Below are 15,706 nucleotides of genomic sequence, written 5' to 3'. Positions count from 1 at the left end.
AGAACGTGACCTACCCCTTGCATCACATTTTCATACTAGGAAGACCTGACGTTCGCGATCTTCCCCTATCTGCAAGCGGGGCCAATCACAACACACCTTATTGTCATCAGAGTTGAACTAACCAATAAGAATGCTTGAACATTAAATACACATTTCTTTAGAGGCAAGTGGAAACATAACCAGCCCTGTTACACCTAGTGGTTGGACTAGTAACCGAAAGGTTGCAAGTTCAAATCCCCGAGCTGACAAGGTACAAATCTGTCTTTCTGCCCCTGAACAAGGCAGTTAACCCACTGTTCCTAGGCCGTCATTGAAAATAAGAATTTGTTCTGAACTGACTTGCCTGGTTAAATAAAACAAATCAAGTGAGTAGGCCTACACTATTATTGGCCAGGGCTGTAAACTGCAGTGATGTGAGCTAAAACGTCCTGCTTGGAATGCTTCATGCTGAAATCACTGCCTTCGCTCCTTTCAAACTCACAGCCAGTTCTTTCAGTGTCTTTCAAACTCACAGCCAGTTCTTTCAGTGTCTTTCAAACTCACAGCCAGTTCTTTCAGTGTCTTTCAAACTCACAGCCAGTTCTTTCGGTGTCTGTATTTTATATTCAGCAAGCAAGAGAAAGCTGGAATCTCTCCTAGATAGGCGGTAGGCTAGTAGTAGAAAATGAAATGCTTGAAATAAGGTAGGCCTAGCTATTGTAGGCCTAGTCTAGCTTTTCCTGGGACTCCAAGAGCTGAAGAGTAATTATTAGGAATAATACTCCATTGAATAGCGTTTATGCCTACCCAATGAATTTACACAGTTAAATAGAAAGGAGGAGAACAACTCATAGGCATACAGATAGTACAGTCATCCGCATGGACTGTTGTCCTCCCCATTAGGTAGCAGCAACTCCTCCAAAGACCCGATTTCATCCATTCACTTTTTCCGCTTTAAGGAACCATCTCCTTCCAACTCCAAAATTCAATTGAACTTTTCTAAACTCTCTTCAGTGTACAGAGACAGCAAATATATCCTTAAATTGTTGTGAAGATAACTTTTTTCACAAGCTGTGGTCCTTGTGTAATTGTGCAATGCCATGCTTGTTGTTGTTTAATGGTGCTGTCAAGACAACTGGGAACTCTGGGGGGGGGGGGGGGGGACAAGATCAAATCATGACATCAGTGATCTTCAGGTTGGAAAGTCGGCGCTCTAGAAAGATGCCTGAGTTCCTGACTTGGAATTCCAAGTTGTATGACAATTCAAAACGATTTTTGCCAGTCGGTGGTCATTTTTTTCTGAGTTCTCAGTTGTCTTGAACGCACTGAAGTCTGAGAGTTCCGAGTTCCCAGTTGTTTTGAATGCAGCAATAAACAAAACATTTTTCTACCACTGTAGTGCGTTTTCTCCCTACCTTCATCACTACGAGCCTATTTGATTCGTCACATACTCTGAGCACCCATGTTCTGGGTAAAGGCACAAAGAGGGACTAATTGAACAGTCAATGGAAAGGGGAAGTGAAATGCCCATGCAGCCGGGCTCAGCGAGGGGAATGAGAGCGAGAAAGAGAGACCAGGGTCATGCATCAAAGTTACACAGTCAAATTCAATTAGCAATTTCGATTACAAATGACATGAACCCACCCTGGACTAAACCTTTTTTTTAAATATTTGTTAGTGCTGAGCAATTAACCGAAATGTCGTTATTTTGGGGGTTTTAAACAACTAATTAACCGACATCGGTTCAATTATTTGAATACCATTTAGTATTTTTTTTTCTTCTGTGAGCTCAATGTGCATTTATTCATTGCAGTTTCTCAACGGATAAAGCCCAAACTGTGTGATGTAGTGGGGAGTTGTAGTTTCCAACAGGTCAATATTCTATTTAGTTTAGCGAAGAAAACATGGTAATTAACTAGATTGACCATAATCCATTGTGCTTGTCCAGAGACAGAGAGAAGAGAGAACTCGCAATCGAGAGGAATAGAGAAAAGTTGCTTCGCGATGTATCTCTACCTGACAATACATGATCTAAGTGATTGATAGTTGGTATTCAGCAGTCATAAAAGCCTTATTTACTTTGAAGAACTACTAAAATAGTGGTTTTGTCAGACAGCATAGGCAGCAGCTCTATAGAGATGAGATAATAACTTGGAATTAAAAAATAAAGTCAGTAATATACACAACATCTGAAATATTTTATTAAAGTAAAGTAATGTGAATAAATTATAGTTAATAAGTAATGGGCAGTCACCTCCACATGGGACTTGTATTAGGTCTAATTGTTTTATTCTGTGTTGTTACAGCATTCAACCCAGATAATGCATAGCACATCTAATGCCCGAAAAAACTATCGAAACTGAAGTCGAAAACTGTGATTATTTTTTCAATAATCGAACTGACACCACACCGACCTCATAAAGGGCTAATGGCTCATCACTAATATTTGTATTGTGCTGTATTTTACTTGTTTTATATTGAATTGGATTTTTTTATTTTGTCTATGAAATTGTATATGCAGTGCTCCCTTGTGAAAGAGACCCTGGTCTCAATGGTGACTCCCTGCTTAAATAAAGGTCAAACATGACCATGATGCTTCTTCATTGTGGTTAATGATTGAGCGTAACACTTGTTATCTTTACTCTCAGCTCACAGCCTCTGTGACGCACATGCAACAGCATTGATTTGGTTCATTGGTTCATGCTGGGAAGCTAAGACATCATGCAGGGATATTAACACAATGTTCATGGGAAAATGAGAGGCCTGATAATTGGAGACAGCATCTCAGAGGATGGAGAGCCAAAAAACACAGTCTGAGAAACCTGATCCAGGCCTTGCACAGTCCTTAGGAACATATTTATCATATTACGAGCATGAAGAAATGAAAAGAGATGGCAGTCGTCCTGACTGTGAGACAGAGGAAAACAAGGACCCATCATCTCAGATTGTCTCATGTGCCCATGCAGATTCAGCTCCCGACCTGGAGTGGTTCCCGGAGGGACGCTTCGTCTGGCTTGTTGTCCTGGCAGCCACCTGGTGCAATGGATCAATCTTTGGGATTCAGAAGTCTTTTGGAATCATACACATGATGCTTGTTAAAGCTCACGAGGACTCAAATAATGAAGTTTCTCAGTTTGCAATAGGTGAGAGGAAAGTTTTGCTTGGGTACCTACAGTATTGTTCAGACAACTCTGAATAGTTGATCAATTTGAACTTTAATTTGTTTTATTTGTGCGTCTCCAAACATTGACAAAGCATGACGTCAGTGGGGCCGCTCCGTTATGCACAGATTATTGGCCATACACAAACACATGCACGCACACAATCCAGTTGATGATTCTCCTGCAAAATACCTAATGACTGTTTTATTGCTGTATTACTCTATAATTAAAATAGTAGATGATCTTCACCCCTTCTCTCCTCAGCCTGGGTTGGTGCTCTGGCCATGGGAATGGTCTTTCTCTGCTCCCCCCTGGTCAGTATTGTCACTGATCACTTTGGCTGCAGGGTGACGGCCATTTGTGGGGCCCTTGTGGCTTTCTTGGGACTTCTGACAAGTTCATTCACCATGTAACTTAGGATGCTTCTTTCTAGCACCTTTTCTCCAATAAATTACTGTACAAATGAAAACTGGTTAATCTGAAAATCCTAGTGATGTATTTTCAAGAATTTAATCAAGTATTTTCATTATATTGCTGCTGTCACTGTGTATTTCTCTCCAAGGTCGTTAGGTTTGTGGTACTTCACCTATGGGGTTCTGTTTGGCTGTGGCTCCTCCTTTGTCTTCTTGCCTTCTCTGGTGACCCTGGGACACTACTTCCCTCAGCGCCTCGGCCTGGTCAACGGGGTGGTGATGGCAGGCAGCAGTGTTTTCTCCATAAGCCTGCCCGCCCTGCTGGAGGAGGTGGGGACACCGCTGGGCCTCAGCACCACCTTTCAGATCCTCAGTGCCCTCATGCTAATCCAGGCAGCCCTGGCATTCTCCTTCAGCTCACGCCTTTACCACAGGAATATGTCCACTAACACGGCCCAGCATTCATCTGCCAACCTGAGCAGTGGCTGGCAGCAGGGCCTGGCACAGACCAGGAGGTACTGCAACCTTGGAGTGTTTCACCTCCATAATTACAGGGTGTGGGCTTTTGGGGTGGCAACGGCTATGCTGGGCAACTTTGTGCCCTACATTTACCTGGTGAGTTAGCTGTGTAATTATTTAAATTTGGTCATTTAGGACGGGATTTAATCTGAGGCGTTTTGTAGAACACTTGACATTTAAAGGTAATTTCCGATTGATCTGACATATGCACGTTTAACTTGAATGCAATCTCTAGGAACTTGGAAACATTCCCTGTTTGAACTCTGGCCTTGCCTTTTGTTAATATTGATTGTTCGACAATACCTGGCCAATGATTCAGTGTATCATATTGATTGATGCCTCTTGTCAGATGAGTTTTGTGGAGGAGCAGTTTGTGGAGACGCCAGTGAAGGAGTGGGTCCTCCTGGTGTGTATCGGGGTGACCTCCTGCGTAGGACACCTGCTGTTTGGCAGGGTGGGAGACCTGCTCCATGGGGCACGCAAGATCTACCTGCAGGTAAACTACATCCAACAGAACATACACTACATGACCAAAAATAAGTATGTCGACACCTGCTCGTCAAACATCTCATTCCAAGGTCATGGGCATTAATATGGAGTTGGTCCCCCATTTGCTTTCACTCTTCTGGGAAGGCAGTCCTCTAGATGTTGGAACATTGCTGAATTCCATTCAGCAACAAGAGCATTAGTGAGGTCGGGCACTGATGTTGGGTAATTAAGCCTGGCTCGCAGTCGGCGTTCCAATTCACCCCAATTCATCCCAAAACCCAGATTCGTCAATCGCACTGCTAGATGGTGAAGTGTGATTCATCACTCCAGACAACGCGTTTCCACTTCTCCAGAGTCCAATGGCGGCGAGCTTTACACCCCTCCAGCCAGCGATTGGCATTGCGCATGGTGATCTTCGGCTTGTGTGTGGCTGCTCGGTCATGGAAACCTATTTCATGAAGCTCCTGATGAACAGTTCTTGTGCTGATGTTGCTTCCAGAGGCAGTTTGGAACTCGGTAGTGAGTGTTGCAACCAAGGACAGACTATTTTTATGTGCTACGCGCTTCAGCACTCGGCTGTCCCGTTCTGTGAGCTTGTGTGACCTACCACTTCGTGGCTGAGTCATTGTTGCTCCTGGACATTTCCACTTCACAATAACAGCACTTACAGTTGACTGGTGCAGCTCTAGCAGGGCAGAAATTTGACAAACTAACTTGTTGGGAAGGTGGCATCCTTTGACAGTGTCACGTTCAAAAGTCACTGAGCTCTTCAGTAAGGTCATTCTATTGCCAGTGTTTGTCTATGGAGATTGCATGGATGTGTGCTCAATTTTATACAATGGCCAAATCCACTAATTTGAAGAGGTGTGTGCACATGCTTTTGTATATATTGTGCATATGGATATTCATAAAGGAAGTCAAAGAAGTAGCAGGAGTGCTTCAAGTATTCCAAAAACAACCTCAGGTACTCTTGAAGGAAAAGCAAAAGGAAAAGTATAACCCCAGACAGGTGCCAAGTTAACATTCAGACACCCTGGGGAAGGCGTAAGCCGATACACCTCGGTGTATTTTAAAATGTAATAATTTTAATTAACTTAGCCCACACGTTAAAGGCTTTTTATTTTCAGACCTGGACTTGGATTCTTTACGCCACTCAGCACCTATTTGTGTTTATCATTTCTGCTTTTGTTTTTCAAAAACATAGGACATGTGTCAAACACAAGGCCCGGGACACATTTCTATCAGCGGGGCAATGATTTGAGTGCTCCTTATTTTGTTTTAACATGTTGAAATGCTATATAGAGGAATATTCTTATTTTGTTTTAACATGTTGAAATGCTATATAGATGAATATTCTTATTTTTCGACCGTGTGTGGGTCTTTCATTAAAATGCTGTATACAGCATCCTGTACACAGCATAAGTAGACATTATAAAGGGCCATATTTTTTCAAATAAAACAATGGCCAGTTGTATGCACTTTCTTTTGTAAAAACAAACATAATATGTCTGGCCTGTGAATTCCTTGTGTTTTTTCAATATGGCCTGTGCGCTGATTGAGTTTGACACTCCTTGACATAGGAAGTACCGTGACTAGATAAGAGAGGAACCCTGTCCTCCCCTGGATGGCATAGCGACTATACACTCTAGTAGTCTGAGGTTGTGCTTAGAACTAAATGTTGAACAGGATTAGAATGAAACAGTAGTGGACAAACCTCTTTAACCCCGTCCTTGTCATCATCCTCCAGGCAGGCTCCTTCATGGTGCTTGGCTTGGTGTCTATGCTGGTTCCTCTGTGTGTCAGGTTTGAGGGGCTGGTTGCAGTGTGTCTACTGCTGGGGCTGTGTGACGGCTGCGTCATCACCCTCATGGCCCCTGTGACATTTGAACTGGTGGGCCCCCAGAGAGCCTCCCAGGCCATCGGCTACCTGATGGGCCTCATGGCCCTCCCCATGACCGCCGGACCCCCCCTCGCAGGTCTCACCTCCTTTCGGACAGTAATTCAAATGACCATTAACCCACTGTGTCATTGTCTCAGATACAAATTATTACTGTTTTGATGCAAAATGTCTGTATTATCCTGTATCCCCTGTGTAACCCTTACATATCAATTGGATATACACTGAACAAAAATATATTGACACAACATGTAAAGTGCTGGTCCCATGTTTCATGGGCTGATTAGTATTTCTGTCTGTAATAAAGCCCTTTTGTTGGGAAAAACTCATTCTGACTGGCTGGACCTGGCTCCCCAGTATGGGCCTGGCTCCCCAGTGTCGGCTTGCCAAGTGGATGGGCCTCTGCACTCCCTGCTCACCCATGGCTGCATACCTGCCCAGTCATGTGAAATCCATAGATTAGGGCCTAATTGATTTATTTCAAATCGACTTTAACTCAGTAAAATCTTTGAAATTGTCGCATGTTGCGTTTTATATTTTTGTTCAGTATATATTAATATCATCAGTACTGTATGCACATGAGCCTTATTGTAAATTGTTTAATGTTTCTGACTGTGTGAATCACCTTGAAGTGCTCCTTAGTGGTGCCTCTCTGTGTGATACTGAGTTGTGTGTCTTCGCAGGGCTACTCCATGACCACTTTGGAGATTACCACATGGCCTTCTACCTGGCTGGGGTTCCTCCCATGATCGGAGGTGTCCTGCTCTTCTTTGTCCCGAATATTCATCAACGCCTGCTGGAGGGCCAGCAAGAAACCCTCCCCAGACCCAGCCCTGACCTCCAGCTATCCCCTCCTGGCTCTGACCACCAGTACCCTCCCATCCCTGGTCACCAGCTGCCCCCAACCAGCCCTGACCTCCAGCTATCCCCTCCTGGCTCTGACCACCAGTACCCTCCCATCCCTGGTCACCAGCTGCCCCCAACCAGCCCTGACCTCCAGCTATCCCCTCCTGGCTCTGACCACCAGTACCCTCCCATCCCTGGTCACCAGCTGCCCCCAACCAGCCCTGACCTCCAGCTATCCCCTCCTGGCTCTGACCACCAGTACCCTCCCATCCCTGGTCACCAGCTGCCCCCAACCAGCCCTGACCTCCAGCTATCCCCCCCTGGCTCTGACCACCAGTCCCCTACCATCCCTGGTCACCAGCTCCCCCCAACCAGCCCTGACCAACAGTCCCCTCCCATCCCTGGTCATCACCATCGCTGCCACGACTCAAGAATGTTGCCAACAGTAACCAAGTGAGAGGCCACTGTGGTGAAGACACTGTGACAAGTCAGAGATCCCATAAGATGTATAATGAGGGAAGTCTTGTTCCATGATATTCCAAGGGACGTTTGTTATAAACATCTTTAAACCACCAGTCTAAAGTTATTGAATTCTGAATAAGCTTTGTACTCTATGACCTATTTGCATATATGATTTTCTAACATTGTTGGCTTTAGGGCAGGGGCAGTCACTAATATTTCTGAGGTAGCCACTTCTGTGAAACAACCTCACTGAGCGAGCCGTCATACACATAGGGAGTTAGGGGTTCACAAAGTCAAATTGATTCATACATGATATCAAATGGATTCACACATGATATTTTAGATACTATTAACATGGACCATCAAGCTATTTTATTATATATCGTATATATCAGAAACAAATGTGTAAAAATAATTTTAGGAATCTATTAAATATGGCCTTTGCCATTATCTCAATAAAGTTTATAACACAAAGATACAATATGTTAAATCTGTTAATGTCAAATTTCAGTCTGAAGGAAGTATATTCTTTGGAGTGATTGAAATGCATCAGTGTGGTTCTCTGTAGTTCAGTTGATAGAGCATACGTGCTTGCAGTACCAGGATAGTGGGTTAAATTCCCAGGTTCATGAGTGTTAGCTTTCAGTAATTGGTGTCACAACTGCTCCTGCTACGCCCTCTGGTGTTCATGCGGTGTCTTCTTGACCTGCAGTTACACTCTCTTTCTCTCCCTCTCTGTGTGATTGTGTGGTTGGAGACAGGTGTGCTGGAGTCAGAACAGATCCCAACCAGCTGCAACTCGTTCCATAATCAAGACCTCTACAAATACTCAGTCCTGCCAGTTCCACTCTGCCAGATTGTAATCTCTGCTCAGTCAATTCATGATTTTAGCCATTTATGATTATTCAAGATCCTGTTACTCTGCTGTGCCTGTTTCCCTGCCTGACACCGTTTATCCTCTCATTGCAGTTTACTGCTCTGGCTCCTATCTCCCGTTCCACATCTCACCACCCAGCTACATTGCTCTGGATTTTACTCACCACCACTACCTTGATTCCCCTCAGGACCTGTTTACCCTGTTCTACTCCGCCAACTCCAACCTCAGTCACCACATCTGGTTTTTCTGCAACTCATCCGAGCTTCCCCGGATCTGCACTCCATATCTCTCTGTGTAACAATAAATATTTTGGTTCATTCATCCCTGTTTCCTCATCTGAGTCTGCTCTTGGGTTCCCCTGTGTCCCTCTGCTTAACAATTGTTTCTCCAACCATTCAAAAACTAGAGGCAAATTCCAAAGGAATATTTTTTTCTAGATGCGCTGTATATACACTACCGTTCAAACGTTTGGGGTCACTTAGAAATGTCCTTGTTTTTGAAAGAAAGCAAAAAAAATGTGGTTCATTTAAAATAACATCAAATTAATAAAAAAAAACAGTGTAGACATTGTTAATGTTGTAAATGACTATTGTAGCTGGAAACTGTTGACTTTTTATCGGAGTATCTACATAGGTGTAGAGCAGGGGTGTCAAAGTCAAATGGACGGAGGGCCAAATAAAAAATTTAGCTACAAGCCGAGGGCCGGACTGTTCGAATGTTCATTGAAATTTTTTTAAATGACGCATATAGTCTAGTGAACCTAATTGAACCTACTGAAAACCTAACAAATATATTCCAATATGATCAGATAAATAAAGCAATATTTTCTTATGGCTCTGTCAGTAATCTTTAATTTTCAACAGACACAAAAGACAAATTTCCTTTATATAAAAATCCCCATAACATGAACATTAAATGAAAGAAACCGGTATTCAAGGCACCATCAGTAGCCTATATTTTCTATTTTAGCAAAAGTGGGCTAAATTTACTTCAAAGAAAAAAACAATAATAGCAATTTTCTATCATCCACTCAACTGAAATATTTTTAAAATATAATTGGATTGAAATACAATAAAATAAAGTGCAAAAATCTATTAATCAAAAACAACACTTTGTTTAAGGAGAAGTAACATGCAGTGAAAACAAATATTAAACTTTAACTTTTAAACTTGAACTGAGTAAAAACTCTAAATATGTGATTGCACAGTAATGTTCACTTGTTTGAGGTTGAGGGTGATACTTGGTGGTGTCCCATCTTTTCCACAAGTTCATCAATGTTCGGGGTAAGGCTCTGAGCTGAGGAAATCCTCAGAATTGAGTGGAGGTGTTCAGCAGTAAGTCGACTTCTGTGTGATGTTTTGTTCAGGTTCATCAAAGAAAACAGTTGTTCACACAGGTATGTGCTGCCAAACATAGACAACGTTTGAGCAGCCTGGATGCGCAGCTGGGGCATTGTGTCGGGGAGGAAACGGGCGAACTCCGCAGCACCCACTGCCGCATATTTTGCCCTCAGTGCATCATTGCATTGGAGGTCAATCAACTCCATTTGGAGGTTTGGTGGTGAGCTTTCCACGTCAACAGCAAATGGGTTACCGAACAGTTCCAACCTGCTTTTTTGTGCTTCAAAGTCAGCAAATCGGCGTCGAAAGTCAGCGGCAAGCATACCTATTGTATCAGCCAACTGTGCGCTCGGGAACGCACTGGTAGAGAGCTTCTCTTTCATGGTCTGGCAGCTGGGAAAGTGGCTCAAATTTTCTTTCCGCATCTGCGTCTCCCACAGAGTCAGTTTGGTTTTAAATGCCTTCACTGTACTGTACATATCAGAGATGACATGATCCCGACCCTGCAGCTGCAAGTTCATTGCATTCAGATGACTCGTAATGTCACACAGAAAAGCCATTTCACACAGAAACATTTCGTCTCGGAGTTGTGTTGTGTCTTTCCCTTTGCTGTCCAAGAACAGACAAATCTCCTCACGAAGCTCGAAACATCTTTGAAGCACCTTTCCCTGGCTTAGCCATCGCACCTCTGTGTGATAAGGCAAATCACCATGCTCCGTTTCTAACTCCGTCAGAAATGCCTTGAACTGGCGGTGATTCAAACCTTTGGCTCTGATAAAGTTAACTGTGCGCGTGATGATGCTCATTACATGCTCCATTTTCAAGGCTTTACCGCACAACGCTTCCTGGTGTATGATACAATGATAAGCTGTCAGCTCACCTGTCGCGTTTTCCTCTTGCATCTTTTCCCGTATCTTCGCCACCAGTCCGCTCCTGTGTCCACACATCGCAGGTGCTCCGTCGGTTGTCAAACCCACGAGTTTTTCCCAAGGCAGCTCCATCTCATTTACACATCTTGACACCTCTTCATACAAATCATGCCCCGTAGTTGTGCCATGCATAGGACGTAAAGCCAAAAACTCCTCTGTCACGCTTAGGCTGGAGTCCACTCCGCAGATGAAAATTGACAACTGGGCAATGTCAGAAATGTCGGTGCTCTCATCCACAGCCAAGGAATATGCAATGAAATCTTTTCCCTTTTTCACAAGCTGCTCTTTTAGATTGATGGACAACTGGTCTACTCTCTCGGCAATGGTGTTTCTGCTCAGACTCACATTTAAAAAGAGTTGCCTTTTTTCTGGGCAAACTTCGTCACAAACTTTAATCATGCAGTTTTTGATGAAATCCCCCTCCGTAAATGGCCGGGCTGATTTAGCGATCTCTTCTGCCAAAATAAAACTGGCCTTGACAGCAGCCTGGCCTTGTGATTTGGCTTTTTTGAACAGAGCCTGTCGAGATTTGAGGCCTCGTTTTAATTCCTCTGCCTTTTGTAGCCTTTGTTCCATGTCCATATTCTTGTTTTTGTCCGCGTGTTTCGTTTCATAATGTCGTCTCAGATTATACTCTTTCAGTACCGCCACACTTTCTCCACACAGAAGACACACATGTTTTCCAGCTACCTCCGTGAACATATACTCCGACTCCCACCTTGTTTGAAACCCCCGGTTCTCAGTGTCCACCTTCCGTTTTGCCATTTTTGATGGGTATCTGAAAGTTAATTTTACTGTGATGCTGACGACTGCTGTGCCAATAAATATTGAAATGAAGCAGCCTACTGCTCGGTGCGTCACCGTTGCATTGTGGGAAATGTAGTATTGGTGCGTGTAAAAGATCTGCGGGCTGCCGGCTTGCTGCGGTCTGCGGGCCGGTTCTAATAATAAATCAAGATCATCCCAGGGGCCGTAAAAAACCTTCTCGCGGGCCGGATGTGGCCCGCGGGCCTTGACTCTGACATATGTGGTGTAGAGGCCCATTATCAGCAACCAACATTCCTGTGTTCCAATGGCACGTTGTGTTAGCTAATCCTAGTTTATCATTTTAAAAGGCTAATTGATCATTAGAAAACCTTTTGCAATTCTGTTAGCATAGCTGAAAACTGTTGTTCTGATTAAAGAAGCAATAAAACTGGTCTTTAGACTAGTTGAGTATCTGGAGCGTCAGCATTTGTGGGTTCGATTACAGGCTCACAATGGCCAGAAACAATGAACTTTATTCTGAAACTCGTCAGTCTATTCTTGTTCTGAGAAACGAAGGCTATTCCATGTGACAAATTGCCAAGAATCTGAAGATCTCATACAACACAGAACAGTGCAAACTGTCTCTAACCAGAATAGAAAGAGGAGTGGGAGGCCCCAGTGCACAACTGAGCAAGAGGAAAAGTACATTAGAGTGTCTAGTTTGAGAAACAGATGCCTTACAAGTCCTCAACTGGCTGCTTCATTAAAGCAAAACACCAGTCTCAATGTCGACAGTGAAGAGGCGACTCCGGGATGCTGGCCTTGTAGATATTCCATAAAAAATCTGCCGTTTCCAGCTACAATACTCTTTTACAACATTATGTCTACACTGTATTTCTGATCAATTTTATGTTATTTTAATGGACAAAATATTTGCTTTTCTTTCAAAAACAAGGACATTTCTAAGTGACTCCAAACTTTTGAACGGTAGTGTATAGGCTTAGTATCTTCATTTATTTAGATCCAGCACATAAACACCTAACGTTTCGATAGGTATTTTTCAAGGATGTGCTGTGTACTTAGATATCCTGCATGTGCTTTTCCCTGTGGATATATCTTTCCAGAATAGCACAGATTCACATGGGTAGATACTGTATGTTTCAATGATTCCATTGTTATGGTGTCTGCACTGGAAGATACATCTAATTGTGACATCATAACAGTAAACACATTCCATTCCATGAGGGAGGTAGTCTCTCATCCTGTTCTTATTTGCTGTCAGTGTGTTTCTTTGGTTTTGAAATGCTGATGGATAATCATTAAACAATAGAGGGAGAAAGATACAGGCTATATGAGGGCATGTGTGATCAGATCAAACGTAGCGGCATGGATCTGTTTAAGTTGTCATTATCCCTTCACTAACGCATGGATGTGACTGAAGAACAGACAGTAGTGGACCAACAAACATCTGGACCTCTGTTAGACTCGCATACGCCACGCATACTGGCACTATTCCAGGAGGCACCCTGTCCTCAAGACACCTCAGGCATGAGTACCAGTGGGAACAGGTATGCAACAGCGTCCAAATGGTTTGCTTCAGACATCTTCATCATCTTTGTGGTGGTTCTGTTACTCGTCCTCCTGGTGCTGGGAGCAGTGTGCTGCTGGTTCGTCAGACGCAATAGAACCCAGAGGGCTACAGCAATGTAAGAGAGGATCAAGGTCTGGTCACATAGGGTCACAATGACGTGGAGGCATTTTTTCAACATCAACCGTATGTGAGCATGCATATAGATTAACAACGCCTGTCTGACGTTTTGCAGGAAATTGACTGAAATAGAGATCATCTCAGCAGGTGATGGACTAGAGAGAGAAACCCAGGCCAAATTCACCCTGAAAATCAGGACTGATCAGAGTCATGCCACTCAGCTGGTGGAGATGCTTGTGGGGCGTGTCCGTCGCTTGGAGGGTGCTGGCCCAAATACCCCACTGCCACCCCCTACTTCAGTCACATTACCCACTGTGGTGTCACCCACTGATAGGATGGCATCCCCTGCACCACTTCCTGTACCCACTGAGAATATGCCCGACAACCAAAGTGTGTCCCAGCCCACACTCCAGACAACTGTGCCCATGCCTAAGACAACAAGTCCCCTTCCATACTACCTTAATGCTCCCAAGAGACCACTGCCCTCTGAGTTTTGTGTCGCAGATGAGGGGGGGAAGGATGAAAATGAAGATGAATCTGAATATGAGGATGAGGATGATGCTTCTGAGTACTCCAGCATCACCAATTAACCTGATTCGTCTTGAGAGGGCAGTCTCAGACCCAAATAAAACTAAAAACCATAATCCATTATAAATTAAAGTAAAATAAAGAACTAAACTTCAAATGAATCTGAGGAATGGGGTGATACGTTGACTCTTTTGGATATTGTAATATTATTAGGAAGATGGATATAGGCTCCTTGTAGCTTAGCTAATTGAAGTTAAAGTTTTAATAGAATGCAAGCCATAGCCTACCATACCTCAAGCACCTTGAAGAAAAAATTAAATATATATACAGTATACTGTAGAGGGCACGATCGTTTCCTATTAGATTGGCTGTGGGACAGGTGCTTCCTGATCACCAGAGAAGTCTGAGAGCTCCACAGCTCCGTTCAACTGTCCTCCCTGTCATGCAGTCAGTGTCCCCTGTCACCAAAGCCACATTCACAGCTCTGTTTCTCTTTGCCATCCTGCTCCTCCTATACGTCATGCTCTGGAATATATGCCGAGACGTCAACAATGACTACATCTAAACAAATGAAGGTCACTTATGGAAATGACTGAATTCCCAAGGTAAGAGAAGGGCATTGACCGAACTGTTATCATTCAAGCGGTGCTTGTTTATTACGCATCACAGAAATGGCATCTGTTGGACAGTGCCATTTTGTCAAATTCCTTTTAATGTCTTTGATTTTCATCCAACAAATAAATAAATGATCCAAATGATGCTACCAGACTTTTTCCATTGTGTGCTTAGCTTAGGCAGCTTAGGCTATGTTGCATCTATCAAATGCCATTGTACTGTAGCCTACTACCTACCAGATCAATTTGGTAAGTCAATCGATTGACAGTTCCATATGGTTCAATATTTTTTATTAAATAATCTCTCTTTTGTTCAGTCATTTGTTCAGTCACCTTCTGTTCAGTCACCTTCTGAAGGTGAACCATTCAGAAGGTCAAAAGAGGACAGCAATGAAAGGCTGTATGGGTTTATCCATAAAGATGTACATTCCTGTATCAAAATATTGCCTCTTTGTTGTATTTCATCCCACTCTGTAAAATGTAGATAATAAACATATATAAAATTGGTTACTTGAGGAACCCCTTTGAAAAGGGTCTTTGAGGAACACCTGTGTAAAGGTTTAAACCGGAACCTTTTTGTGATGGGAGGGTGACATTTTTAACCTTTTTAATAATATATTGAAGAGCTGGCAGCTTATCAGATTGGAGGTGTGGCTTATTGGAGCCCTGGCATTCAAATTGTTATTTTTGGTTATCCATTGGTGTAAATGTCCTGTTCATTATGTTAAGTTTGTACAGACACTATTTAATAATAAGGACCTTTAAAGAGCGCAGACAGCCTCTTGTCATTCAAGTTTGTACACTGAAATGAACATTTCCCTTGAATACCTATGCATATGACATATTCAAATATAATATAAATAATATTAACATTGCTGATTACATACAGAGGTTATTCGGATTTTCATAGGCTCTTGAGGAACTCATACACCTCTGTTAGCCTCATTGAAGCTACACAACTCTCAATGTTCAACCTTAACATGTGATGACAACACAACAGAACAGGAATGACATTTACTCTAACGAGTGGCCCAGAAAAGATCTATCTCAAAGCCACGCCACTACTAAGCCACGCCTCCACTCCAGGGTTTCTCCATTAAAGGTTCCTCCAAGAACCCCTCAACTAACCGAATGTGCGAATATGAACCATTGACTTGCAATGTTTCCTTCAGGAACTCCAGGGGTTCCTTGAGTCAC

General features: G+C 43.2%; 1 protein-coding gene across 3 annotated transcripts; it reads left to right on the top strand.

The window, feature by feature from the left end:
• The first annotated feature begins 2,624 nt into the window (after positions 1-2,624).
• On the top strand, positions 2,625-8,964 carry LOC129863337 (monocarboxylate transporter 8-like). 3 transcript variants are annotated; one of them, XR_008760955.1, is made up of 7 exons: positions 2,625-3,122; positions 3,379-3,454; positions 3,703-4,168; positions 4,422-4,568; positions 6,309-6,537; positions 7,142-8,625; positions 8,736-8,964. XR_008760955.1 is itself a non-coding variant. In XM_055935242.1 (6 exons), the coding sequence occupies exons 1-6, from the start codon at positions 2,771-2,773 to the stop codon at positions 7,759-7,761; spliced, it is 1,959 nt and encodes a 652-aa protein (XP_055791217.1). In that variant the 5' UTR covers positions 2,626-2,770; the 3' UTR covers positions 7,762-8,964. The 3 variants fall into 3 exon arrangements, 1 of the variants encoding a protein (XP_055791217.1); XR_008760954.1 differs by having other exon boundaries at positions 2,626-3,122; positions 3,405-3,549; XM_055935242.1 differs by having other exon boundaries at positions 2,626-3,122; positions 3,405-3,549; positions 7,142-8,964.
• Positions 8,965-15,706: the final 6,742 nt, after the last annotated feature.

This window comes from Salvelinus fontinalis, chromosome 10, assembly GCF_029448725.1.
Source record: "Salvelinus fontinalis isolate EN_2023a chromosome 10, ASM2944872v1, whole genome shotgun sequence".
Lineage (NCBI taxonomy): Eukaryota > Metazoa > Chordata > Actinopteri > Salmoniformes > Salmonidae > Salvelinus > Salvelinus fontinalis.
Note: the sequence above shows the minus strand (reverse complement) of the source record. Positions and strands in the feature narration are given on the sequence as shown.